At 38.5% G+C, this 26388-nt stretch overlaps 1 protein-coding gene across 2 annotated transcripts in view; it reads right to left on the bottom strand.

Moving 5' to 3' along the window:
- erbb4b (erb-b2 receptor tyrosine kinase 4b) overlaps positions 1–26388 on the bottom strand; it is a 409427-nt gene that overhangs the window by 45088 nt on the left and 337951 nt on the right. For both annotated transcript variants that reach the window (XM_083536260.1, XM_083536261.1), the window contains exons 18-20: positions 21911–22033; positions 19971–20069; positions 18353–18538 (exon numbers count right to left, since the gene is read on the bottom strand). In XM_083536260.1, the coding sequence (XP_083392386.1) occupies positions 18353–18538; positions 19971–20069; positions 21911–22033 (408 nt within the window). The remainder of the gene's footprint in view (positions 1–18352; positions 18539–19970; positions 20070–21910; positions 22034–26388) is intronic.

Here is a 26388-nt window from a genome sequence, read left to right as displayed (position 1 = left end):
GAGAACCAGAAATTGTTTCCCAGAGAAACAGACACGTTTTCTAAGGTGCTTAGAAAAACTTTCCAGCGACGATTAAAAAAAAAATACTGATACACTTACATTAAAAGCATTTGTCAAACGCCATTATTCAGAGCAACTGGGATTTAAACTCATGACCTGCGGATGCAAAGTCCAATGCCTAAACCGCTAAGCTGCTACGATTGAATACAAAGAAATCTGTAAACTGCATTTAAGAAAAAAACTAAAATCCTGCAGGATACTAAATGCTCCATCCAATCAGAAACAAGCATTTTGCTGATTTTTTTCCAGAAATAATTGCCGAAATTAAATCTTCCTGGACAGATTTTTTGGATCAGGTGTGTTCTAGGTTACTGATATTGAGGCCTGTTTCTTTTTAAGCCACAGTAAATAGAAACTAACACCTCAGATTTTCCTGTGTGTCTATGTGTGTTTGTGTGCGTGTGTGTGTATTGAGGGAAAAGGTCAGCGATTCAATATTATAGGTTGCGTTTGCCGCTTCAGGCCCATCTCTTGAGCTTGGTTATGTGTGTGTGTGTGTGTGTGTGTGTGTGTGTGTGTGTGTGTGTGTGTGTGTGTGTGTGTGTGTGTGAGGCTTCACCTAGGTCAGCAACGTGTCTGGTTTTTGCCCTCACAGAATGAACCGTGGCAAATATAAGGGCAGCACACCAGAGATTTGAATTCCAATCCCGCTTTATGAACTCGTCCTCCTCACTAAGGGTGTAGATCTCGCCCGGCATGGTTGCTCACAGCAACACAAATTCCCCAAGGAACACAAATGTGTGAAAAAAACAAGCTTAATAAATAAATAACCCTCTATTTGTAAGGGATTAGTGTCTGTTCGTGACGAATCATTTTCATGGAAGAAATTTTCTCAAAAATCTATTCAATTAAATTCAGTATAGCACCTTTATGTTTATTACTTATAATTTCCCTGGTGGTCTATTGGTTAGGATGCGGCGCTCTCACCGCTGCGGCCCGGGTTCGATCCCCGGTCAGGGAACCAACCCCAGCCACTCTTAGTGCCGGTCCCAAACCCGGATAAATGGGGAGGGTTGCGTTAGGAAGGGCATCCAGCGTAAAAACGTGCCAAATCAAACATGCGGATGATCCGCTGTGGCGACCCCTAATGGGAGAAGCTGAAAAAAAGTTTTTATGTTTGTTCCTTATAAGTAACAGGCAAACAAAATACATGCTAATGAACATGAGCTTGGGGAAGGTTGTAGCTCAGCTGGTAAAACACTGGAATTGGAAGATCACAGGTTCAAATGCCAGCACCACCAAGCTGGAGCCCTCACCTGCTCAGTTGTAAGGAGAACGACATGTCAAATGGTATAAATGTAAATGTCTTTTCATAAGAAAACAAAAGAAAATTGCCATTCTGTCATGAGTTTTATCTTCATTTTGTTCCCAAAAGTGGATCAGTGTATATATATATATATATATATATATATATATATATATATATATATATATATAAAATGCTAATAAGTTTGCTGTGAAGCAGGATTCGCCACAGGGAAAAGTAAGGACACATGCTGAAGTAGGTGTTTATGAGCACTTTTTGGAAGCCAAAAATGAGAAATGGGACACTGTATGACCTCCCAGGCGATGCAAATGAGGACAAGTGCATCATTTTGGGTCAGAGCATCTGTCCTTGAGCAAGTAGTGTTTTGCTCGGATGGAGTTTGGACTGAAGTTGTCATATACAGTTTTGCACTCAGGGGTCCATCAGTGAACAGTTGATAACCTCAACAATGATGGAAGCATAATGAACGGATATCTGGATGTCACCCAGGATGAGGATGGGTTCCCTTTTACAATTACGGCATTTGGCGGACGTCCTCGTTCAGAGCGACTTACAACTGAGTAGTGGCAGGTTGGTGGTGCTGAGATCGGAACACATGACCTTTCAAGCTTAAAAACAATACCTTAACCATTGAGCTACCACCTCCCACGTTTTGAGACCGGTTCCTGATGTAGGTCAAGGTGAAAAGGCTTTCCAATTCATCCCAAAGATGTTCAATAGGGTTCTCTAGAGCTCTACAGCAAACCACTCAAGATCTTCCCTACAGTGTATGTTTTTAGTTTTAGCTTTTTAAAGTACATATTTGCACGTTTGACTCCACAAAAAAGCTTAAAGAAATAGAGCATGAACGCCCCTTTCAAAAAAAAAAAAAAAAAGGTGTGTCATTTTTCCAAAATAAGATGCAAACGCAAGGCAGAAATAAGCCTCAACATGCCTTATTCCGCTTCAGGAGACATGATGTGTAGATTCTTACACTCGTTTTAACAGAGAAGACCATGAACACATGCATGGACAAGAGTGAATGGGGTAGCTGGGCTCCTGCTGTGTGCAGCTGTACAGATGTGTGAGCATTTGGAGGAAATATATGGATAATTGTTGGTCTTTATATTGTGATGCAAATTATAAGCTGAAGTTATTCATTAAAAAGTTTTGCAATTCATTGAAATTGCTTTTTGTGCTACACCATATGGACTAAAACTTGTGGCCACAAGCCAAGAGTCATAGAACCTCCACTCTACTTGAAAGATCTAGATTTTGGAGTGAGAGTTTGTTTGACCACAAATGATCCTAAAGGTGATGTTCAGGAGGGTTGAAAATTTGATTTGATTTGATTTTTGAATTTGTTCCAGCATGACAATGTTCCTGTACACAAAGCCAGCTCCATGAAGATCTGCTTTACATGGGTTGGAGTGGAAGATCTCCTGCTATAGAGCTCTGATCCGCAACCCTATTAAATAGGAAAATAATTTTGTCCACATGGTGTATACACACACACACACACACACACACACACACACACACCTCTATCTTCAGCACTTGTTAGCAACAATGTACACAATGACGTTTGACTACAATTCCAGTGTATCTGCATTTTTGAAGTATATCTCAAATCTAATCCAAAAGGCAAAGTGTATTGGGAATGTTATAGATGATTTTTCCTTGAAATTCTGCTCACAACAGTTACAAGTGTGAATGCAAAGAAACTGAAAGACTACAATTATAATTTCAATGTCTCCAACTCTTTCAATCAAACAGCATGTTTAAATCTTGTAAGGGAACAATTGAGAATATTGTATTATGAGAGTTTTGGCTAATAAAGTGATTATTGTTGTTCATTTTAGGACTGGCTGTGATATGTTGACTTATTTATGAGATACTCTTCCTTGACCTGTGTTTAACCCATGGGGAAAACATATATAGCAATTATAGATAACTTTGGTTGTCATTTTATGGAATCGCTTACTGTTATCTTCTGGGCTGCAAACTCAGGATGAAGAGCAGATGGTAGACATTGATAACTGTGAGAAGAAGACTTAGATGGATGAAAACAGACAGGAAAAGGTACATAAATGGTTGAAGAAAGTGGGATGGTATATGTTGATTAGTTAATTTGTTTATTCAAACTAATTTTCTTTCTTTTGTTCAATGAAAAATTAATATGCATGATTGTGTCTAATAAGTCCTTGTGTGATGGAATTTCAGGTTGGTAGTTCTTTTAGATTTTGCACGAGATTTAAGAGTTGGCTGGAATTGAAATTTGAATTCAATCTCCATGAACCTCTCTACAAAGACCAAGGTACAGATGCTGATTCAGCCACATTACTGTCTGGCTCTAAGAGAAAAGATTTACAGATTGCAAGTCAGGTCTCAACAAGGTCTCTGGTGGGTCTCTGCCTTGAAAGAAATGAGCTGTTTCAGAAACAGCCAGCAAAGCCTAACTCAGACACTGCTACATCTTTCCTACTCCTCCAGACATGAAGGTTGCACTAAAAATGGGTGAAATTTTGTCTGGAACTGTTTTCTAACCAAGTAGTCCCTAAGGGCAGAAGCCAGACGTGTTCCTGCATCAACATTTAGGCACTCGGTGATGAGCTGAGCTTTTTCTGCAGCTGCTCTGGGAATCAGTCGAGTGTATAAACTGAAGAGAAAAGAGGTCTCCCCCATCGCTCTTCTCTTCTCCGCACAGACAGCAGTGGGCTGCCTGCCATCAATCTGGCTACCTTCAGCTAATGAAAAGCTTCTATGATAGAGCTGACACACTCGGGTTTATAGGTAATGGCCACGGTGTCCGAAATGGAAGACATGACTGCGGTTAGCACTTCAAATATTACACTGTTCTTTCCCGTGCAATGCTGATCACGCCTTCTTTATAACAGATTTATATTAATTAGCCAGGTTACTTATAAAGCTCTGAGTGTGTGTGTGTGTGTGTGTGTGTGTGTGTGTGTGTGTGTGTGTGTGTGTGTGTGTGTGTGTGAGACCAGCATTACTACTGCTGAAAATTATAATAAACATATAATACAAAATACTATGATCACTTATATTTATTTATTTATTTTTATTTAATAAATAAATAAAGGCATTAGGATAAAATTACAATACTTTAAAAGTTATGAAAGTATGCTATAAAAGTGTATTGTATTGTTTGTAGTTTTATTTTACTTTTATTATTATTTTTATATTTTAAACACATTGTAAAATAATAATAATTAATTATTATTATTATTATTATTATTATTATTATTATTATTATTATTATTATTATATTATCTTTATTTTTTAATTTATTAAAATGTAATGAATTCAATTAAAATTATCTTTATTTAGGATTTTGTGTATTGTGTTGAATCTGTGTCTGTTTTTCAGTGTGTATCAGTGTGTATCAGTATGTGGTTAAGTGTGTATTAATATGTGTATCAGTGTATCAGTGTGTATCAGTGAATGTGTATTAGTATGTGCAGTACCAGTGTTTGTATCAGTGTGTGTATCAATATGTGTATCAGTGTGTGTTTTAGTGGGTATCAATGTGTGTCTCAGTATGTGTATCAGTGTGTATCAGTATGTGTATCAGTGTGTATTAGTAAGTGTATTAGTGTGTATCAGTATGTGTATCAGTGTGTATTAGTAAGTGTATTAGTGTGTATCAGTATGTGTATCAGTGTGTATTAGTAAGTGTATTAGTGTGTATCAGTATGTGTATCAGTGTGTATTAGTAAGTGTATTGGTGTCTATCAGTATGTGTATCAGTGTGTATTAGTAAGTGTATTGGTGTCTATCAGTATGTGTATCAGTGTGTATTAGTAAGTGTATTGGTGTGTATCAGTGTGTATCAGCATGTGTATCAGTGTGCATTAGTAATTGTATTAGTGTGTATCAGCATGTGTATCAGTGTGCATTAGTAATTGTATTAGTGTGTATCAGTATGTGTATTAGTGTGTTTCAGTGTGTATCAGTGTGTATCAGTGCTGTAATTCAGCCCCTGGAGCCCTATGCTTCATGGTTCCATGTGCTGTGATAAAACTTGGTGTGATAAGTCTCCCTCTGGGTCTTCAGCTTCTCCTGAACGTCTGTGTACTGTAAATAAAACCAGTGGTCCTGCTGGCTATCACACTGAGTCTATTCACTGCGAAAGGCCGCTCAGTTAAGGCTATAACATGGATAAAGTGTCATGTAGAGTAGCGATCAATAGGTCCGGTCAGATCAGAGCATCCATTAAATCATTACATTTCCCTGGGAGACTAATCCCTGTACAACAACTCGCTCATTCTACAGTCCAGAACTCAGCCAGGGGACAATGTTATGATGCTCCTGAGCTGCTGGGACAATCCTGTAATAGTCTAATAGCCTGTGGATTACTCTCAGAGCCGTGTCCTGTGTCTAATATCAACAGGAAGTGTACGAATGTGCATTTTACACCAAATCAAAATTCAAACAAGATCATGGAGTGAAATCCATATTATCAATAAACTTCATAGGTCTGTAGTTTATACACTGTATGGACAAATGTATTGGGACCTGCTTCATGTGGTTCTTCCTCAAACTGTTATATGAAGAACAATTTCGATGTGAAATGGAGATGTGAAGCTTATGGTCAGGTGTGTGTAAGTTAGTAGTACTTTTAGTACTTTTAATACATGTATTATATGAAGGACATTACAATTTTTTTTGTTGTCATTGTGTTCAGTTTCTAAATAATGGCTGTTGTTAAGCACCTCTGCAAAACTTCTATCACTTTCGCTCTATTTAACACTTCTCACGAAGCTTACATTCCATTTTCCACAAAAAATGCACAAAATATGCTGCTTCTGAATTTGTTCCTGGTGAAACTTTGCCAAGCAAGACAAGAAAGTGTTCATGTGATACAAATTTAATGAGGGTGGCCCACTATGCATTATGCATTATTAAAAAAAAATTATAAAAACAATATTTATGCATTTCGATAAAAACATTTCACCCTCTTGCAAGATGTTCATATTGTGGGCTGTTCTTTAACTACACTGCATAAATCTCACGACTGTTAATGCCAAGTCTTACAACCAGGAAATGAAGGAAAAATATACTGCAACCACATTCCAAAAGTCATCCTGTACAATTATATGCCCCCAACATTGTGGTATCTAGTTGACAGCACCGGGGCCATACGGCAGTTATACAACAATGTTGGCATTTTCGCATCCTTTAAATAAATGGTCAGAGAGTGCAATATTCTGAGCTCGCAACACGCATCTGTAGCAAACTGCACAAGCCTAATTATATTCATGACATTGGTCGGATAAAACATTTTAAAACAGTTGCTAACACACAATTTGCCTTTATTTCACATCACCATAAAAAACCATAATAAACAGAACAAATGCATAAAAATGCATGAAAACCGCCGGGTTAATTTATGAGGTTAATATCGATGCTTCTGCTGCAGTAGAGATGATGCGTGTGGGCGGTTGTGGCTACAGTGAAAGGAGACGTGATGCGGCGCTCTGACATACTGCGTTTCTCTATAATATTGATTTTTTTTCTATAGCCATGGTATAATAATTTAAGGTAGATTGAGTGATAGGACCCCAATGAAAGCCTTAGGTGTGAAATGTACGGCCCACCACTGGAAAATAAAAAACACATCTGGCTGGAAAAGGCAGGTGCCCTAATACTTTTGTCCATATACTGTACATAAAAAGTGGAGTTCAGTTCATTTTTTTTATTTTTTTTTTATAGTTTCTCACACACACACACACACACACACACACACACACACACACACACACACACACACACACACACAGACACACACACACACAGTAAATGAAATAATAGAAAAAAAGTTTCCGAAAATAACAAATAATCTAGAAACAGAGTCAAAATAATTGAAAAAAGTACAGTAATTAAGGTCAAAATACTGCATTACTAGCCAACCACTTATCCAGTGTGTTTGGAAGTTAAAAAACTGCTGACTTAAGCCAGAATTTCAGAAGAAGGATACAAAAACAAAATTTTTATGCTTTTAAAAAAAATGTTTAAATAAAAAACCACTCTCTTGACTGATCTGAAGCGTGCGACTGTAAAAGCAGGAGATGTAAGAGCAGGAGTCTCAGGATGGTGTATGACAGGTGTATTTTGTCTCCTGTCACCCTCATGCAGTGTATAGAGGACATGTGGCAGTTCCACTTACGCCTCCGACCTGGCTTTTCGGAGTGGTAGGAGGAAAGAAGTGGACCACCACAATGTCCTCCATGGTTTCCAAGTGAGACAAAATCCACCTGTCACCCATTCCTGAGAAACCGCTTCTTTTACAGCTGTGAAAGTCTCAAAGATTTTATTCCTGATTTATTTGTTCTGTAGCTTCATTTTTTTTTTTTTGCTAGAACAGTCAGTCCAGGTCAGGGCAATTAAATTGTCTCTGTCAAAGCGGTGATTCTGACAGGCAGGTAATTGGAAGCGAAACGAAGCTAAACCGTCGGCGTCCCTTTAACTTCATCTGTTTAAATCGAGCCGTTTTGACGGCGGAAGCCTGATGGACTACTGATCAGCTGCAGCACTGACACACTCCTTCCTCCACACACTCTTTTCACCTTATTCCTTCTTGTTAAAATTTCAGCAGGCTGAATAAAGAGAGAAAGACAGGGACAGATCACAGTTTTTAGGAAGAGAAAGAGAACCAGCCTACAAACGTTTGTGCATCCATACCCAAGAATCAAAAAGACCAGAATAAATTGAGATCTTAAGACCTCCCGCAACCCCAAACCCAACCCCAACGTCCACCCAGCTGATAAATCCATACATTCTAAAATGCCTCTAAACAACTCTTTGAGACATCTGCACTTTGCCCAGTCTACAACCCCAATTCCAAAGAATTTGGGAGACTGCAATGATGAAATGATTCTATAATTTGCTAGAAGATAGACGAAGACAGAAAACATTTAGAGGACTAAGAAAACCGAGGACATTTTAAGGAAAAAATAAGGCCATTTTGAATCTGCAGCAAAGGCAACAAAAGTCTGGAAAATATAATCATTATTAAAATTAAACAGAATATTTAGGAGTGCGAAGGAGTGTTGAAAGTATTATGAAAGTATTACTTAGTAGAGGTGTGGGAGGTTGGAGCTTATTGGTTAAGGCATTACACTTTGGATCAGAAGGTTTTGAGTTCAAATCCCGGCACCACCAAACTTCCACTGCTGGGATTTGCTCATGCTCATGTGTACGTTATTCTGGATAATAGTGTTTACCAAATACCATGAATGCATTTGGGTAGTGTGTGTGAACGCGGTTGAGAAGGTACGAGTGAATACATTTCTGTTTTTAGGAATGACTTCTGACAGCTTGTCAATTGTCAGTGAGGTCTTGCAGTCCTTTAGCACACTGCGGACCCTTCACTCTTTGTGTGTGTGTGTGTGTGTGTGTGTGTGTGTGTGTTTCCCCTTCTGCTGTGTACAGTAGCTCACCCTGCCAGTCATCACAGTATGACAGTCTGTCAGTCTATTCCTTAAATATTATGCTCGCAGCTGCTTGTCTCCATGCTGCTCAAAAATAAAGCAGATGCAGCAAATGTGGCCATGAAACATGTAAAACACACGAGAAAACAACAACTGATCACTGTACAGTTCTAAGACGATAACTATTACCCCGGGCGAAGCAAAACGCAGCAACGTCGGATTAAATGGCACTGAACAAAAGGTCATATGAAAAAGAAAAGGACCATTTAAATGACATGAAACGTAAAATCAATATGCAAAATCAGATTAAAGAATCCAACAGCATGGTATTAAACAAATAAATAAAAAATAGACCAAATAAATGAAATCGCACTGATTCTTGAATACATGGAGAATCTTTGCATGCTACAAAATCACGATTATAGAGTCGGCTAAATTCAAACCTGTTACACACAACTGTATAAAATGTCTTGGGATGTAAAGGAGAAGCATGAAATTTTCCCTTCACTTCAACTAGGAGACTCAAAACTGTTTCAGCACGACAATGCAATCCCTCCGCACAAAGCCAGCTCCATGAAGGTGTGCTTTACATGGGTTGGAGTGGAAGATCTCCTGCTCTAGAGCTCCAACCGTCTTCATCACCTTCAGGATTAGGTTAAACGCTGCACTCCAGGCCTCCTCACCTTCTCACCTACATCAGTACCCGACTTTACTATCACCAGTGTCTGAATAAGCACTAAACAGAATCTAGTGGAACATCTTCCCAGAAGAGTGGAGGATACATGAATTTTGCTTTAGAAGCTCATAAGCTATTGTTCATATAGTGTATTAAAGTAGAAAAACTATTTTTGATGAATTGCATTACGTTAAAATGAATAATTTCAGCTTTGTAATGTGTCACAGTATTAATCTTACAACATGCCCACAATTTTATTCATCTCTTGTTGTTTGTATATATTTAATCCTCAAAAATTTGTAAATAATGCAGTTTTCTTTTAAATATTTCCCGATATTTTATAAGTAAAAGTGTAACAATGGTACATGTCAAAAGTACATTTTTAATAACAAATTATAACCAACTTGTGAAAATAAAAGAAATATTAATCGATTGGACACCTGATCATATTATTCATATAGGTTTTGTTTTATTTAATTCCTATTTGCTGTAAAAATAACTTCCATTCTTCTGGGAAGAAGCTCCAACAGATTTTGGAGTGTACATTTAGAGAAAAGAGTGATAGTAAACTCAGATACTGATGTACTGTAGGTGAGAAGGTGAGGAGGTCTGGGATGCAGTCAGCATTCACATTTATCCCAAAGGTGTTCAATAGGGTTGAGGTCAGAGCTCCATAGATCTTCCACTCCAACTTTCCTATTTAAGCATATTTTCATGGAGTTTGCTTTGTGCACAGAGGCGTCGTCTTGCCGGAACAGTTTAAGGTTTCTTAGAACATCTATCCAAAAATATCCTATACAATCGCATGTCTTCAAGGTTGTACTATCAGTTTAGAGAAGAATAACATATGGCTGGACAGGTCAGGTGTCCATAAAGAGTCTGTCTAGTGAAGGTGTGTTCATGTACAGTATAATAAACCTGGGCTACACAACTGTGTACAGGTTTTGATAATGTTTTAAAGCAGGGGTCTCCAATCTTTTCCAGAAAGGGCCAGTGTGGGTGCAGGTTTTTATTCCAACCAAGCAAGTCCACACCAAATTCTACCTCTTCAAATCTAATGATCTTTATTTTCAATGACTATCAGGTGTGACCATTGATTGGTTGGAATAAAAACCTGCACCCACACTGGCCCTTTCTGGAAAAGATTGGAGACACCTGTTTTAAAGCATTAGGTTAAAACAATTGTGTGTATAAACGACTTTATCATTACATACATCATTTGTGAAGATGATAGTTTTCGGGACGCAAAATGTGCTCCGAATCAAATCCAGCTCACTCTATAACTCAAAATATCATGAAATAACTCGATTTTTTCACGTTTTTTTATATCCCATATCCAGATTCTCACTCTTTCCAGACCTCTCAGTACCGCTATTGTCATCATCGTGCTTGTTCGAACGCTGCAAGTAATGCAAAGTTCATCTGCGAAATCCCAAATTGCTCCATTAAGTAAGCAGCAATCAGCGAAACACTGACAACCGGTTTGATAAGTAATGATGTTTGCAGTGCCGGGTTTGTAAACAAAGAACAGCTATTACTGTAATTACTCTGCCGAATTCTCCACCTGTGTGTGTTCCGAGGAACTGAGAGGCAAATGCTGATGTCGTGAAAACCTGGATCTGGAATCTGGAATCTGGAATCCCAAAGCTTCAACGCTCCAGCTGTTCCTTCACGGATTGATTATTAACTGATTAGTGTGTCTCTGATCCCGTATATATCATATAATTACAGTGATCATTAGCAATTTAATGGATTGGGATTTTACAGCACATGCTACACAAAATGTAAGAATAACCAGTTATCTATCTATCTGTCTATCTATCTGTCTGTCTGTCTGTCTGTCCGTCCGTCCGTCAGTCCGTCCGTCAGTCCGTCCGTCAGTCCGTCCGTCCGTCCGTCCGTCAGTCTATCTATCGTCTATCGTCTGTCTGTCTGTCTGTCTGTCTGTCTGTCTGTCTCTCTATCTATCTATCTATCTATCTATCTATCTATCTATCTATCTATCTATCTATCTATCTATCTATCTATCTATCTATCTATCTATCTATCTATCTATCTATCTATCCATCCATCCATCCATCCATCCATCCATCCATCCATCCATCCATAGAGAGCGAGAGAGAGAGAGAGAGAGAGAGAGAGAGAGAGAGAGAAAGAGAAAACTCCAGCAAAAGTAAAATTTCTTTACATTTCTACTCAAGGAAAAAAATAAATATGTTCTCTCTGGACTCAGACATGTTAAAGTAAAAGTAGTGACTTATGAGAAAGACAAATGTTTGTGGACACTTGACCATAAGATTTGCATGTGTGCTTGTGGAGTTTTAGAGACAGGAGTGTTAGGAAAGTCAGGTACTGATGTAGGTGAGAAGGTGAGGAGGCGTGGGGTGCAGTCAGCGTTCACATACATCCCAAAAGGTGTTCAATGGGGTTGAGATCAGAGCTCAATAGCAGGAGATCTTCCACTTCAGTCGATGAAAACTATATTTTCATGAAGCTCATTTTGTTCACAGGTCCAAAGACATTTTATCCAATTGTAACAGTTTGGGCAAGAACCATATATGGCTGGAAAGTTATATTTAGTGTCTACATCTCTAACACACACTCACACACACATACACATGCATATCTCACACACACAAACTATAGACCCTGAAGCATTAACTCAATGCAGCTTTCGATTTCTAAATTAAACGGTTACTTAGTCATGAATGAGCGAGACGCCGAAAGCACCAGGAACATGTCAATCACACAGAGCCTGTCGATAAACCGGCGCCTCGATGCTAAACGCTGTGATAAGAAAGTCTAAAGAAATTAACCTCGCTTTTCATGTACAAGTTAATCGAGCACAGAAATATAAACATGTGAACGTGATGCCGGACTTCACGAAAAGCAAGGGCAAATTTAGGATTATTGGCATTAGGATAGATATTCCTTTAACAATACATTGAAAAAAGCTCTATAAAAAAAGGTCAAAACCCTCAGGAGCTCAATTCAGAAAAAAATGAGGAAAGAAGTAGAAGGAAACGTGTAAAAGACGCAGGTGTATATGCAGCTCTATCACTCGTTATGAGGATATTGTAGGCAAATGGATTTAATGAAATTGGCTAAAATCTGTATATCACAGGTTATGCAGTGTTGCCTGCTATGCTTTTACATGTAGAGCAACAATATTTCTTTTAGCTGCATAACATTATTATTTACAGTATCTCGTTCATCATAAGGTGTGTAGCAACAAAACAATTGCAGACAAACTCCTGTAGTTGGATTGTAGTTAAACAGCACTTATAGATTTGGTTTCCCTTAATTAAGGTGATGTCATAATGGTTTTCTGTGATCGTACTGAAAAGGTCCTGTAGGTAAGGAGTTCAGTAAGGAGAATCTCCAGTGCAGCTAAAAAAATTTATTTAAAGACATATATTATAAGGATATAGATGTTGTATGTATCTTATGGCTATAATTAGACAAGGGGTGTTGAATTGTGTGATAAATGCATTTAGAGTGAAAATTATTCTAATGCTCTCAGACATGAATCCAAATTTGTGAACTGCTCTGAGAATATGTTTTACTCATCCAGTGACTGAAGCTGAAGCAGAGAGGAGCTTTTTAAAGCTGAAACTAATCAATGGGGGAGATGTTGGGTCATGGTGTGGTTCACTCAGGGCGTCATTCAAGCTAAAACCACCACTGACGGTTGGTGGCATCTATTTATCACAAACATACAGTTCAGCATCAGTTCAACAGCAAGCAGAACATTTACAGAGGAATAAATGATAAAGAAACTCCAGACTCGAACTCACAACAACACACGTGACCTCATTTACACCATTTTTTTGAAGTCGTGGAAAAGAAGGTCTTGGGTTCCTGATCATTGTAATAGAAATCAATCAGTGTTTGAGTCATTAATATTATTTTATTAATAGATCAGTGTGCTGAGAGTCACATTCGAGTCTTTTCACATAATCTGAGTTGATTCAGTAAAGAGTCTTGTGATTAAATGATAACAGGAACATTATAGTCATAATAAATCATAGTACTTTGGATACTTAAGTACATTTGAAGGCAAAAACTTTTGTACTTTTACTTAAGTGAAAGTTTAAAGTTTTACTGGAGTCACATTTTACTGAGGTTATCTCTATCACCTTCAAAATAGTTCCCTCGCACAGCAGTACAGCGCCCCCACTGTTCCTGCGCGGAATAACTTGACCACAAAAAAGCAAGAATACAAGCAGAAAAAATACATGAAATAAATAACTAATCAGTTCTGCTAAATTTGTTTAGAAAAATGACTCGTGATCTGGATCGATCGATTTGGAGCAAACAAACAACAACAAAAAGAAACACACGTGAAAAGCAAAACATCAGGAAGTTGACGATTATCACAGACTTCGGAATCGATGTCCTCCTGATGGACTATTTATAGAATAATCAGGTGTGGCTTTCATTTTAATAAGATGATTATTCAGCAAATGGATGAGCAGGAAATGCCATCTGTCTCTACTCACACCTGTCCCTCTCTTTCTCTTTCTCTCTCACTCTTTCTATTTTTAATCCCGTCCCTGATGCAAGGTACCGAAGTGTCTAGTCTGTCCGCTCGGCTTCGCAAATTCGCGACTTCGATGTACACTCGATAAAGGGCGCAATACTTGGCCGTTTAATAAAAGGTTATTATATCTCAGAACTCATCGGAGTTCCTCGCTGTCCAGACAGATTTGGCAAATGAACCTGGACAACTAAAGGGATAAGAATATACATTAGAGTAAATGGAGTTATAGTGCAAAATCAAATCAGCGGCCGTATTTAGAATAAATAACTACAGACTAGCGCATTTTAGACCATGGAAGAAATTTCAGACAATTGATTAGATCTAAATCAAGAACTCCAAAGTACTGTGGGGCAAACAAGTAATAACGGTGTAAAAATGATGCAGTATGATTAAGTAAACGAGTTTATTAATGTTGAGGACTGGCGAAACTTTTTCCAACACTTTAGATGTTTGGACAAAACTATTGGGACAGCCAATTCTTCCCACCATATGTGGTTCTTCTTCAAACTGTTACCAGGACATTGGAAGCACCCAACTGTATAGTAGATATGGTCAAATTTTCTTTTTTTCTTTCATTTGAACTGGGAGACCCAAACCTGTTCCATCATGACGATGCTACTGTGCACAAAGCCAACTCCATAAGGATATGCTTGACAAGGGTTGGAAGATCTGGAAGATCTCCTGCTATTGAATCCTTTATATAACAAAAAATACGGACTAAATGTGGAGTGGGATGTTCAGAATGAGCAAAATCCGATAATCAGGTGCCTACAAACTTTTGTCCAAATACTGTATAGTTATGAAAATACTTGAGAAAAGAGTATTAATTAATTAAATTAGGTGTCCACAGATTTTTGTACATAAAGCAAATTATCTGCTTATTAATCTTTTCTGTCTGGTCTCCTAAACACTTACTATTTATTACAAGCCGAACCTCGATAAAACAATGTAACATTTCTATTTAGTGACAGATGTGGTTTGTACAAAAACTATTGAAATAGTGACATGAAAAATGATTTAGAAAAATGCTGCTAAAACTTTGTACAAAGACCGACTGCAAAAACAAATGGCAATCGCTTTTTCATTTCAGTGAGATGCTACTGAATTTTTGAACTCAGGTCAAGTTCATTAGTATCCAAAGGAGAAAAAAAAAAGGCACGGAAAAGGAACGAGAAATCGCGCTGAGGAGCTTTTAAATCATTTGCTCAAACAAACAAGAAATGCTCTTGGCTTGTTTATGATTAAATTTAGAAAAAAAAAGGAAAGAGAAGAAAAGAAAAGACTCGACCTAAAGCTAACTGCAGTGTTTCTGGTTGCGTATTTGTATGCACTTAAAATGAAGATCAAACGAGAAGTAAGCTATCAAAGAAAAAAAATTTTTTAGACATCTGACCTTGTTTTGACCTTGGCCCCCTGTGATACAACCAACAGTGTAGTTAAACATCAGAATCCAACCAATCATTATATCGGTGGACCGGACTTCACTGAAACGGACCAATGTGTAATCTAAATTTATTGTTGATTTAGTTTTCCGCATAATTCCAATTAACATTTTATGCTAATGCAAACAGGAGTTGTTAGTTGTGTTTTGAAAATGAAAATCAAATGACAAAATAATTCTGTTCAATAAAAAAACGTTCTTGCTCAAAAGTTCGTCTCATTATTAGTTTCTTGCCATCTTTTTGTTAGACTTTGAGTTCTTTGGGTTTTTAATGATATCAAATAATTGATCGACCATCAGTACAGAATCCATCAGTGGCTTCATCCAACATCCAACAACTCCGAGAAGTTCTAAATCACTACAGTACATGCTTTTCAAAAGCAACAAGATATTGTTGTTGAGTGATCAGACATGGGGTCCCACACATGGGGGTCCTCTTTTTACATTATTCTTACATCATCTTATGTATCCATACCCTTCCTCTCCCCCCTGCCTGCCCCACCATGCCGCATGTTCTAATAGATTGTCTTGTAACATCTGAATATGTTTCTCTAGTTTGTACCCATGCCCTCATTTTTGCCCTGTTTCACCCTGCACCATGTTAAACTAGATTGTCTTGCAAGCTATGAATATGGTACTCTAGTCTGTACCCAAGCCCCTCCCCTTTTCCCACCTTGCCTAGGAACTGATTATATTTGGCATTGTAAGATTTAGATATCTGCACTTTTTGTGATTAAATGAACGCAGAAAATGTAAGTCATACCCTCGTTGTGTTTTGTGCAGAAACGATAAAACACCGTTTTCTCCTTTTTCTGCCTTCAACATTAAATAAAAAAGGACTAGTTCACATTTTGTTTTTCAAAAAACGAATGAACGCTTAGTGGTTAAAGGGGATGCTGAGGTTTTCGTTGGGAGTGACAAGGATTTACAGGATTAGAAACAAGTTTATTAGAGGGACAGCAAATGTAGAACGTTTTGGAGACAAGGTGAGAAAGGAGGGATTGAGATGGTTTGGACATGTGTAGAGGAGAGACATGGGAGAATGGAGCCACCAGGAAGAAAGAAAAAAATGTAAATTTATCACTGATGAACAAGCCTGGGTCAAGACAATGGAAAAAACTACCTTAGATGGGATGAGGAAGAAACCTTAAGAGGAACCAGACTCAAAAAGGGAACCCATCTTCATCTGGCTGACACTGAGAGCGTGATTATAAATCATTAAATCATACAACGGAGAGTAAAAGATATCATGAGCACCAGAGTGTGTGATGAGGAGTAATGTCCTTTCTAGAGGTTTATACTGTCAGTTGGAGTTTTGGAACCAGGAGCTCCTGAGCAACTCATAAAATGATGTATATCACCTACTAAAAGAGCATTATTACCATCATAATGACATTTTTTTAAAATAAATATTGCGCTTAATATTTCAACTCACTTATGCATATGCATGCGGTTAGAGGGTGAATCTAACAAGCTGCTAACCGATTATTCAACCAATTATTTAAATGAATACTGGATCAATGAAACTCCATGTAAAACTGTACTACAATTTATTACAAAAGAAAAACATGAAACATGTGTAAAAACAAACAGCACATGGCATCGGTGATTCGCCTCTAGAGGCTGCTCTCATGATGACAGCAGACCGGAAGCCGGAAAAACTATAGGTATGGATTTTTGCAGATAAATGATAGTTCCAGCAATCAACTATCGGTGCCTCGGCCTGTATTAATTAGTAGGAAAAAAAAATCTTTTGTTGGAAGTTATTTGGCAGTTTAAAATGTGGGGGAGGTAAATGTTCAATGATGGAGAAACATCATATGTAAAATGTCATTTTGAGTATTGATTGAGAGACTGTTTATTAAGTCCAATGTCTGAAATCTTCATTAAGTCGGCTCTAATTAGCTCTGGTGCATTAGGGGATAAAAAAAGAGGTTTTACCATGTCCTTTATGAACCTTCTATGCATTTATGTTTACAGAATTGTGGCATTATCCAGAACATCTTACAATTTTCTTATTTAAACAGCAGATGAAGAATTAAAGCCTTGCTCAGAGACTGGAAATGGCTTTTTGAGGCAATATCTGACATTCCTTGGATCTGGACTCTTCACACTAGCGAAGATTTATAGATTAAAACACAAAGAAGTACAATGTAGAAAGCTTTGGAAACTCCTGAGGGTTAATCGTCTAATGTTTTCCCATACATCATTTTTTCAGCACCACCTTTGACTTGAACTCTGTTGTATATGAAATATCGATTACAAAGTATAACCCTTACATCTCCTGAAGACTCCCCAAAGACCAAGTGCAAGTCCTTTGTGTTTATTCAAACACACTGACCATGAGTTAAACTTTCATGGTTCCTGACCTTAGATCAATACCGTTCCTTGGAGCATACACTCTCACACATGACTATATTTTGGGACATGTGACTTTTATCCATACGTGGTTCTTTCTCAAATTGTTACCACAAATTTGGACTTTAGATGCAGATTTGGAGATCCAAAACTGTTCCAGCATGATAATGCCCATGTGCACAAAGCCAGCTCCATGAAGATATGCTTTGCACTGGAATGGAAGATCTCCTGCTATAGAGCTCCAACCCTTTTGAATACCTTTTGGGATGAAATTAAATGCTGACTGCAACCCAGACCTCCTTACCTCACATACATCAGTATATGGTTAAGATCCACTTTAAAAATCTAGTGGAACATCTTCCCAGAACAGTGGAGGTTTTTATAACAGGAACTGGAGACAATATATCTACTGGGAGCACATACAAATCTTCTGGTCAGCCATTCAAGCACTTCTCAGACCCTGAATTCTTGTAGTTATTGTAAAAACATTTAAAGCAAAATGAAAAATGCTGCTAGTTGATGCCACCATGTTGTGATCTAAGGCTGAAAGAAGCTTCAGGAAAACCCATCCTCTTACCTTGGCGATCTGCACACACCAGTTGAGCAGCAGCTGGGAGCCGATGTTGTCCTTGTGCTCATGTACGTAGTCCAGCAGGCATCCGTGGGGCATTAACTGGGTCACCAGCTGGATTGTGGGACTCAAACACACCCCGAGTAAACGCACCAGGTGAGGATGCTCCATGCTGGCCATGATCAGTGCCTCCTGAAAGACAAAGGAGAAAAAAAACACACATAAACCTGGATCTTTGTGATTTCTGCTGAGTTCACATTCACACTGCTTTTCCATTCATGGTATTGGATTACGCTCCAGGGTTCATCTGAGGAGTGGAAGAAACCGCTTCGGGTTGTGCTGATGAAGTGAAACAGACCCGCACATTTACATGGAAATGATTGAAGTCGATAGGAGGATGATGTTCTCGAAATAATGCGGTATAATACGCTATAAGATTGCTGCATGTCGGCAAAAATATATAAAAAAGCAATGGCGGGAACGGAGAGATGGACGGATAGACATAGGTTCGGGTGGAATTAAATTATTTCCGTTTCATTTATGAATCTTTCATTCCAAAAAGTGTGAATTAAAAGCACTGGAGCAAGGCGAACGACTGCACACATCTGGAAGAAAAGAATCTCTGTGACTTTATCGTTATTGCATTCGGTGCTTCTCATTTGTTAGTGTATTTCCCGTCTCAAGCACAACAAAAACATTTCATTTTTCACACACTGTGATTCAAGAAAAGCAACACAGACTATTAAAAATAGCAGAATGAGCATAACTAAATAACCTCTGCACATTTCCCAACCATTTCAACAATGTTTTAATATTATAATATGAATGTAATAATATTAATAATAATATTTAATAACAATAGTAATAACAAATAGATGAATAAATTAATAATTAAATGACTAACTAAATAAATAAATGACTAAACAAACAAACAAATAGACATAAAAGAAATATGCCCATTAATTATGAATATTAATAGTATATATTAAACAAATAAATAAATAATAATAATAATAATGATAATAATAATAACAATAATAATAATAATAATAATAATAATAATAATAATAATAATATTAATAATAATAATAACACAGATTAATACAGTAATAATTATATAACTAACTAAATAAATGAATGAATGAACAATAAAACAAAAAGATAAATAAATAAATAAATAAATAAATAAATAAATAAATAAACATTTCCCCTGACAGAATTCCCTGTCATCCTCTCTCTCTCTCTCTCTCTCTCTCTCTCTCTCTCTCTCTCTCTCTCTCACACACACTAGGTGCACTTACAGTAAAGTCGTTTGTGACAAACACCAAAGCACTATGTCGAGCAAACAAATGAAAATTAATTAAAACAACAAGGTTTATGACACACACACACACACACACACACACACACACACACACACACACACACACACACACACACACAGCACAAGTCTCCTGGCAGCATTGCACAGAGTTGCATCATGTTGAAAGTTTTCAGCGCACGTTTTGGGGTTAACACTTCCTTCCTTTAAACAGTGCAGGAGGTAAAGGCTGGCTGAACATGCAGGTGGCTATGGGGGGTTGGAGGGTATGAGAGGGAATGGGGGGCTAAAAACATCACTCACGTCCATGAACTCCACGTTGGCTTTGGGTCCCGTTGCCTCGTTCAGGATCTTAATTGCCACTGGGATCTTCACAGTCTCTCCTTCAGGCACCCAGATTCCCTGAGGAGAACCACAGCATTTAGATCAGACCTAGAGTATTGAAAAAACTTATAACACCACTTAAATGCCATCTCAGAGTCATAAACTTTAGATTCATATCAATATAGTGATTTTAGTATTATTTTATTTCCTGCTATTCTCCATGTCTCTGGTTCCTCCCTGAATGATCAGGAATTGTCAAATCCCTTCATCCTGTCCCCACTGATTTACATATCATAACTTCACAGATCCATCCACTCCAGCTCAAAAGTTTCCTCATGTCCAATTTCCCAAGGGTCAATTTCTTTTATTTGCCGAGACGTGCTAAAGCTTAAAAAATGACCTGCTATGAAGCTTCCAGAAAGATTTCACATCATGTGAAAAAAAGGAGAATGTTGCTCTTCACTCACAAGCATGTCTACATTCTTAGAAAAGAGATTCAAAGCACATTTTGGCTCTCCGGTTTGTCCTCGTGGTGGAAATCAGGAGAGCTCTACAAATATTCCAAATACTGAATTGTTCCTTAAGAAGTTCTTTACAGCTCTACTGAAGGTTTTTGCTTGTAACCCCCTGCTCAAGGTTTTTAAAGGGTTCATGAGATCAAGAGTTTTTGTAGAAGAAAAAAAAGAAATGTACTATCTTTAAGGTTTGCTCAAGGAACGATTAGTTTATTAAAGGTCTTCTAACAAAGTTCTAATTGGAAACGTTTATGAAAAGGTTGTCGGAAAACAGTGTTGTATGGTTCTAGTCAGATACTTAGAACATCTAAGGCAGAGGTCGCCAACCTTTTGTTGCACCAGAGATCGGTTTCATTTGAAAAATATTTATTTAAAAAAAAAAATGCTTAAACAAATGCATACAAAATCTAGGGTAAGATATATATAAATATTCATACACACACACACACACACACACACACACACACACACACACACACACACACACACACACTGCACGGTTGGACTGCATCAAGGATCGGCTCTGAGCCTTTTCCTGTTTGCAGTGGTGATGGACAGGTTGAAGGACGAGGTCAGACAGGAGTCTCCGTGAACTATGATGTTTGCGGATGATATTGTGATTTGTGGTGAGAGTAGGGAGCAGGTGGAGAAGAGCCTGGAGAGGTGGAGGTACGTGCTAGAGAGAAGGGGAATAAAAGTCACATGTGTGTGAATGAGAGGGAGTGCAGTGGAGTGGTGCGGTTGCAGGGAGAAGAGGTGGGGAAGGTGGAGGAGTTCAGGTACCTGGGGTCAACAGTGCAAAGTAATGGAGAGTGTGTTAGAGAAGTGAAGAAAAGAGTGCATGCAGGGTGGAGTGGGTGGAGAAGAGTGATAGCAGGAGTGATTTGTGATAGAAGAGTATCTGTGAGAGTGAAAGGGAAAGTTTATAGGACTGTGGTGAGACCTGAGATGTTATATGGTTTAGAGACAGTGGCATTGAGTTAAAGACAGGAGGTGAAGCTGGAGGTAGCAGAGCTGAAGATGTGGAGTGACGACGATGGACTTTATTCGAATTATTAGAGGGACAGCGCATGTAGGAAGTTTTGGAGACAAGGTGAGAGAGGCCCAAATTGAGATGGTTTGGACATGTGCAGAGGAGGGACATGGGATTTGTTGCAATGTGTGGCATATGGTCTGAGCACTGAGTGGACCTGTGTCTGTTTTTTAAAGCAGCTTCTGCACCTGACGCACAGCACGAGGACTCAACTTCTTTGATGGACCCTTGCGAAGTCTGTTCCAAGTAAAACCTGTCTTGGAAAACCCCTGGCCACTGTACTGTAACTTTAAACTGTGTCCTTTAAACCAAAGATTCAGACTGTCTATGTGATTAAATATGAATCTATAATTTGAGTCAGTAATTGTCACCTTGTAGACAGTGCCAAAGGCTCCTGCACCAAGGATCTTCACCCTCTTCAGCTCAGTCTCCTTCAAGATCCTAAGCTGGGCCTGATTGGGTGCAGCACCACTTGGAGTCAGAGGCTCTACCAGCTGAAACACAAACACCAGAGACAATTAAATCATGATTTTAACATCTTCTTACACCTCGAAACCCCAAACCTATTTGGATGTAGTCCATTCCTGTCGTTAATGCTTTAACACTCCTGTGAAACCAGATGGCAGTCAGTGACATTGTGCAACAGAAGACAAAGCACTACCTAGAGAGGAAAAAAGAGTTGAATGAACCATAGGGGGGCAGAGATTACACATTCAAGTAATTAATTAGGTCCTTCTTCACCATGGCGCGATGAAAATTAAAATGAAGAAGAATAACAAAAGCCTGAGGGGATAAAAGGAGGTGCTGAAATATGAGAATAAAGCAAAGATAAGGGTGGAGCAGAAAAAAAAGTTTGAGAAACAGAGTCAAAGACAGAGTGTGTAGGGGGTGGTGGTGGAGGGGGTGGTAGTGGAGAAGTCAGGGGTTGGGGAAGGAGGAGGGGCTGTAGAAGATAAACGATATACCTGATATAATATTGCAGCAAGTGCCAGAGAGAGAACAACAGAAAAGAGGAAAAAGGAATAGGAATGGAAATAGCCATGGAATAACCATTGTTCCGAAGAAAATCAGAGAAGATGAGTGAGGGGAGTTTTAAAAAAAGGACAGAGAAGAAAAGAAAAGGACAGCCAGAACATGTTTTTCAGTCTGCCCTCCACATACTAGGACTCTGAATGAAAAGTTTTAATAAAAAAAGAAAGAAAGAAGAAGAGAAGAGCAGAACGTGGCAGAAAAAATAAAGGAGGCACAACAAAGTGGATAAGCACCAGGAGCTGTCCACTAAAGCTGGTGCTGAAAATGCTAACCTTGAGAGCAGACCAATATGTTTATTAACTGCTTATCCATAATGCACCATAGTAAAGGGGAAAAAGGTATATTTATTCCATATAAAGTGAAAATATTGAAGAAAGAGGAAAATCCATAAATATAAATGAAAGATTTAAGAAAGGAAGAAAGGACGGAATTAAGGAATAAAGGAAGGAAGGAAGGAAGGAAGGAAGGAAGGAAGGAAGGAAGGAAGGAAGGAAGGAAGAAATAAATAAAGGAATGAAGAACAATGTAAATAACAAGAGGAAGGGAGGGAGGGAAAACAGTTCAAAACATGGGAGGGAAGAAAGAAAAGAAGGAATGTGTGTGAAAATAAGTAAGGACAGTTAAAAGAAACAAATGAATGGTGAAAGGAAGGAAGGAAGGAAGGAAGGAAGGAAGGAAGGAAGGAAGGAAGGAAGGAAGGAAGGAAGGAAGGAAGGAAGGAAGGAAGGAAGGAAGGAAGAACAGTTAGCCAACATGGGAAACAAAAAAAAAATAAAAAAAATAACACAGATGTAAAAAAGGAAAGACAGAATGTATATTGAAAGAAATGAAGATGGAGAGAAATATAAAGAATTCCTTCACCTTCTAACTTTAGCTTCAAACTCGAAAATGAAAGCTTAAGAACAAAGCTGAGCTCTTTACCCTCAGACCTGCACTAATCTCTGCAGATCCGAACTAAACTGCCATCATTAGTTTACTGTACATGTGTGAGTGAAGGGTGTGTTGGAGGCAGACTGCAGCACAGCGCTCAGATCTCTGCTTTACTTCATCTCACTTTTCACATGAAAAAAAGTGAATGGATTCACCAAGCTTGAGGCAGTACAGCTGCAGGAGCAATGAGGGGTCAAAGCCCACAGGTGTTATACACACACACACACACACACACACACACACACACACACACACACACACACACACACACACTGACTCATGACCCATCTTCCTACATACACACACTTCATCCAGTGCATACTATTATACTGGAATTAAAACGATAGAGAGAAATCAATATGAATAAATTCACACACACACACACACACACACACACACACACACACACACACACACACACACACACACACACACACACAGACACACACACACACACACTAGAAATCAAACACTATGAATTTTTGTCTGTCTTATTGGAGAATATTTCGCTTGCCTCTCTCTTTTTTAGTTTTTCCTTCTACAGTTCATGAATTTTATTCGAATTTCAATTCTTCCTTCCTCCCTTCCTTCCTTCCTTCCTTCCTTCCTTCCTTCCTTCCTTCCTCCCTTCCTTCCTTCCTTCCTTCCTTCCTTCCTTCCTTCCTTCCTTCCTTCCTTCGTACATGTCTATTGCACTAAATAACTTTTCTGAGCTCCTGACCCACAGCAGAAGCTCATTGATGGAGCTGGAGTTGGATCTTTCTTTGAACTTTTCACTATAAAGACTCTATATTTAAATCAAGGTTCAGCTGAAATGGTGTCATCCTCGCAGGCATTTTATCTTCTGCTGAGAACTTGGAAGGAAACGGAGATGTTGCTGAGCTCTCAGTGCCGTACTGTCTATCACTAATCACAAACCAGATGGTAGCTTCAGTGACTACTGCTGCTTGCACAAGCACAAACATGTTGCATCCAATTACTTTCTCTGTGATGCTGCAAACAGCGTTTTAGCACAGAACTGAAAAGTACAACTGCAGCTCCAAGCAGGCTGCAGGGCCAAAACTAAGTGCCCCCTGACCATCACAGCCATATGTGCTTCTGTCCAAAGCTGTTCTGCAAAATGGGAAGTATGTGTTCGTCCTTTCTTCTCTTCCTCGCTCCCTCCTCCCTCCTTCCATTCTTTCTTCCATCCAACTTTCCTTCTTTCCCTCATCATTCTGTCCCTCCAACCACCCCTTTCCCTTTCTTCCTTGTTTCTGTGTTTGTTGTACCAACCTTTCTTCCTTCCTTCTCTCCTTTCATCCCTCTCTTCTAATTCTATCCCTGCAAACCCTCTCCTTCTTTTTCTTTCTTTCTTTCTTTCTTTCTTTCTTTCTTTCTTTCTTTCTTTCTTTCTTTCTTTCTTTCTTTCTTTCTTTCTTTCTTTCTTTCTTTCTTTCTTTCTCTAAATTTCACTTCACGAAGCAACAGACAAAAGAAAGGTGGATCCATGTGAGCTTGGATTAGAAGCCTTTAGTGGACTTTAAGGTTCTGGAGTGTCCCTGAGCTCCAGCTCACGTTCTATGTCCTTTCATCTCACTCCTCTGTCTCTTTCCTAGCCTGAGGGTAATGAAGAACTTCCATGGTGTGTCACAACCCAGCAGACAAAGAATGAAAGAGATGAGATAAACAGTGGAAAAGCAGACAGAGGGGCCTCAGGGCCTCCTTTCGTTCCTCCAGCTGGGCATGTTCCTGTTGCTCGAATCCTTTCTTTCTCTGATCTCATGCAGAGTTGCTTTAATGAATCCTGGGCTACTGTAATTAGCCGGAGAATCGGGAGAGTCAAGCAGTCAAGGACAGTAAAGAGATGTGTGGAAACCCATTTCAAGCATTACCTCAAGTCAAAAAAATGAGATAGTATCTCATGATTACTGAACGATTGGTATGTGTTTTTTCAACATCACATTTAGTCCCCTCATACTGTCAGAATATCCTCCATTGTTCTGGGAAGATGTTCTACTAGATTTTGTGAGCTCTATAGCAGGAGATCTTTCACTCCAACCTGTGTAAAGCCCAACCTGCTGGAACAGGTTATAGTCTCGTAGTTTAAGTGAAGATAAAATGTAACACTCCTGCATCCAAAAACGTCCCACAAAATTGTGTGCCTCCAACTTTGTCTTAACAGTGTGGTGAAGAATCACATATGAGTACATGAAGAAATATTATTATTACTAAAACAAATTTTAAGATACCACAAGTTAAAAGTTACTCTTTCTTTCTTTCTTTCTTTCTTTCTTTCTTTCTTTCTTTCTTTCTTTCTTTCTTTCTTTCTTTCTTTCTTTCTTTCTTTCTTTCTTTCTTTCTTTCTTTCTTTCTTTCTTTCTCAATTTGGAGATACTACAGGTTAGAAGTTACAAGTTCCATACTCTTTACCCCTTTGTCCGACCAGTCTTCAAAGGAGCACATTTCACCCTTTTGGCTGTCACTGAGAAACTACACGCTTCTCTTATCACTCCTCACACTGCACCGGGCTGCCTGAGATCTTCTAGCACTGCGCGACAGGTACCACCTTCTCTCTGGGTAGAAGTTAAGTGTACTAAAAGTTTCTTCTCTGCTCTGGCACCGAGGTGATGGAATGAACTTCTCCTAGATGTCCGAACAGCAGAGACACTAGCTGTCTTCAAGAACTTCTTCTTCACAATACACTTAAACTAGAACTCCTGGTTTGCTCCGTCTTTATATTTATATATATATATATATGTATATAAAAAATTATAATAATAATAATAAATAAATAAATAAAATCTTTTGAGGCTGAATGTATCCGAAGTCTGTAATCCAGCAAACCAGTGTTGATTTATTTATTAATAAAAACCCAAAGCACTTTTGTACGTCTCTCTGGATAAGG

The sequence above is a fragment of the Silurus aristotelis genome, assembly GCF_946808225.1.
Source record: "Silurus aristotelis genome assembly, chromosome: 3".
Taxonomy (NCBI): Eukaryota; Metazoa; Chordata; class Actinopteri; order Siluriformes; family Siluridae; genus Silurus; species Silurus aristotelis.
Note: the sequence above shows the minus strand (reverse complement) of the source record. Positions and strands in the feature narration are given on the sequence as shown.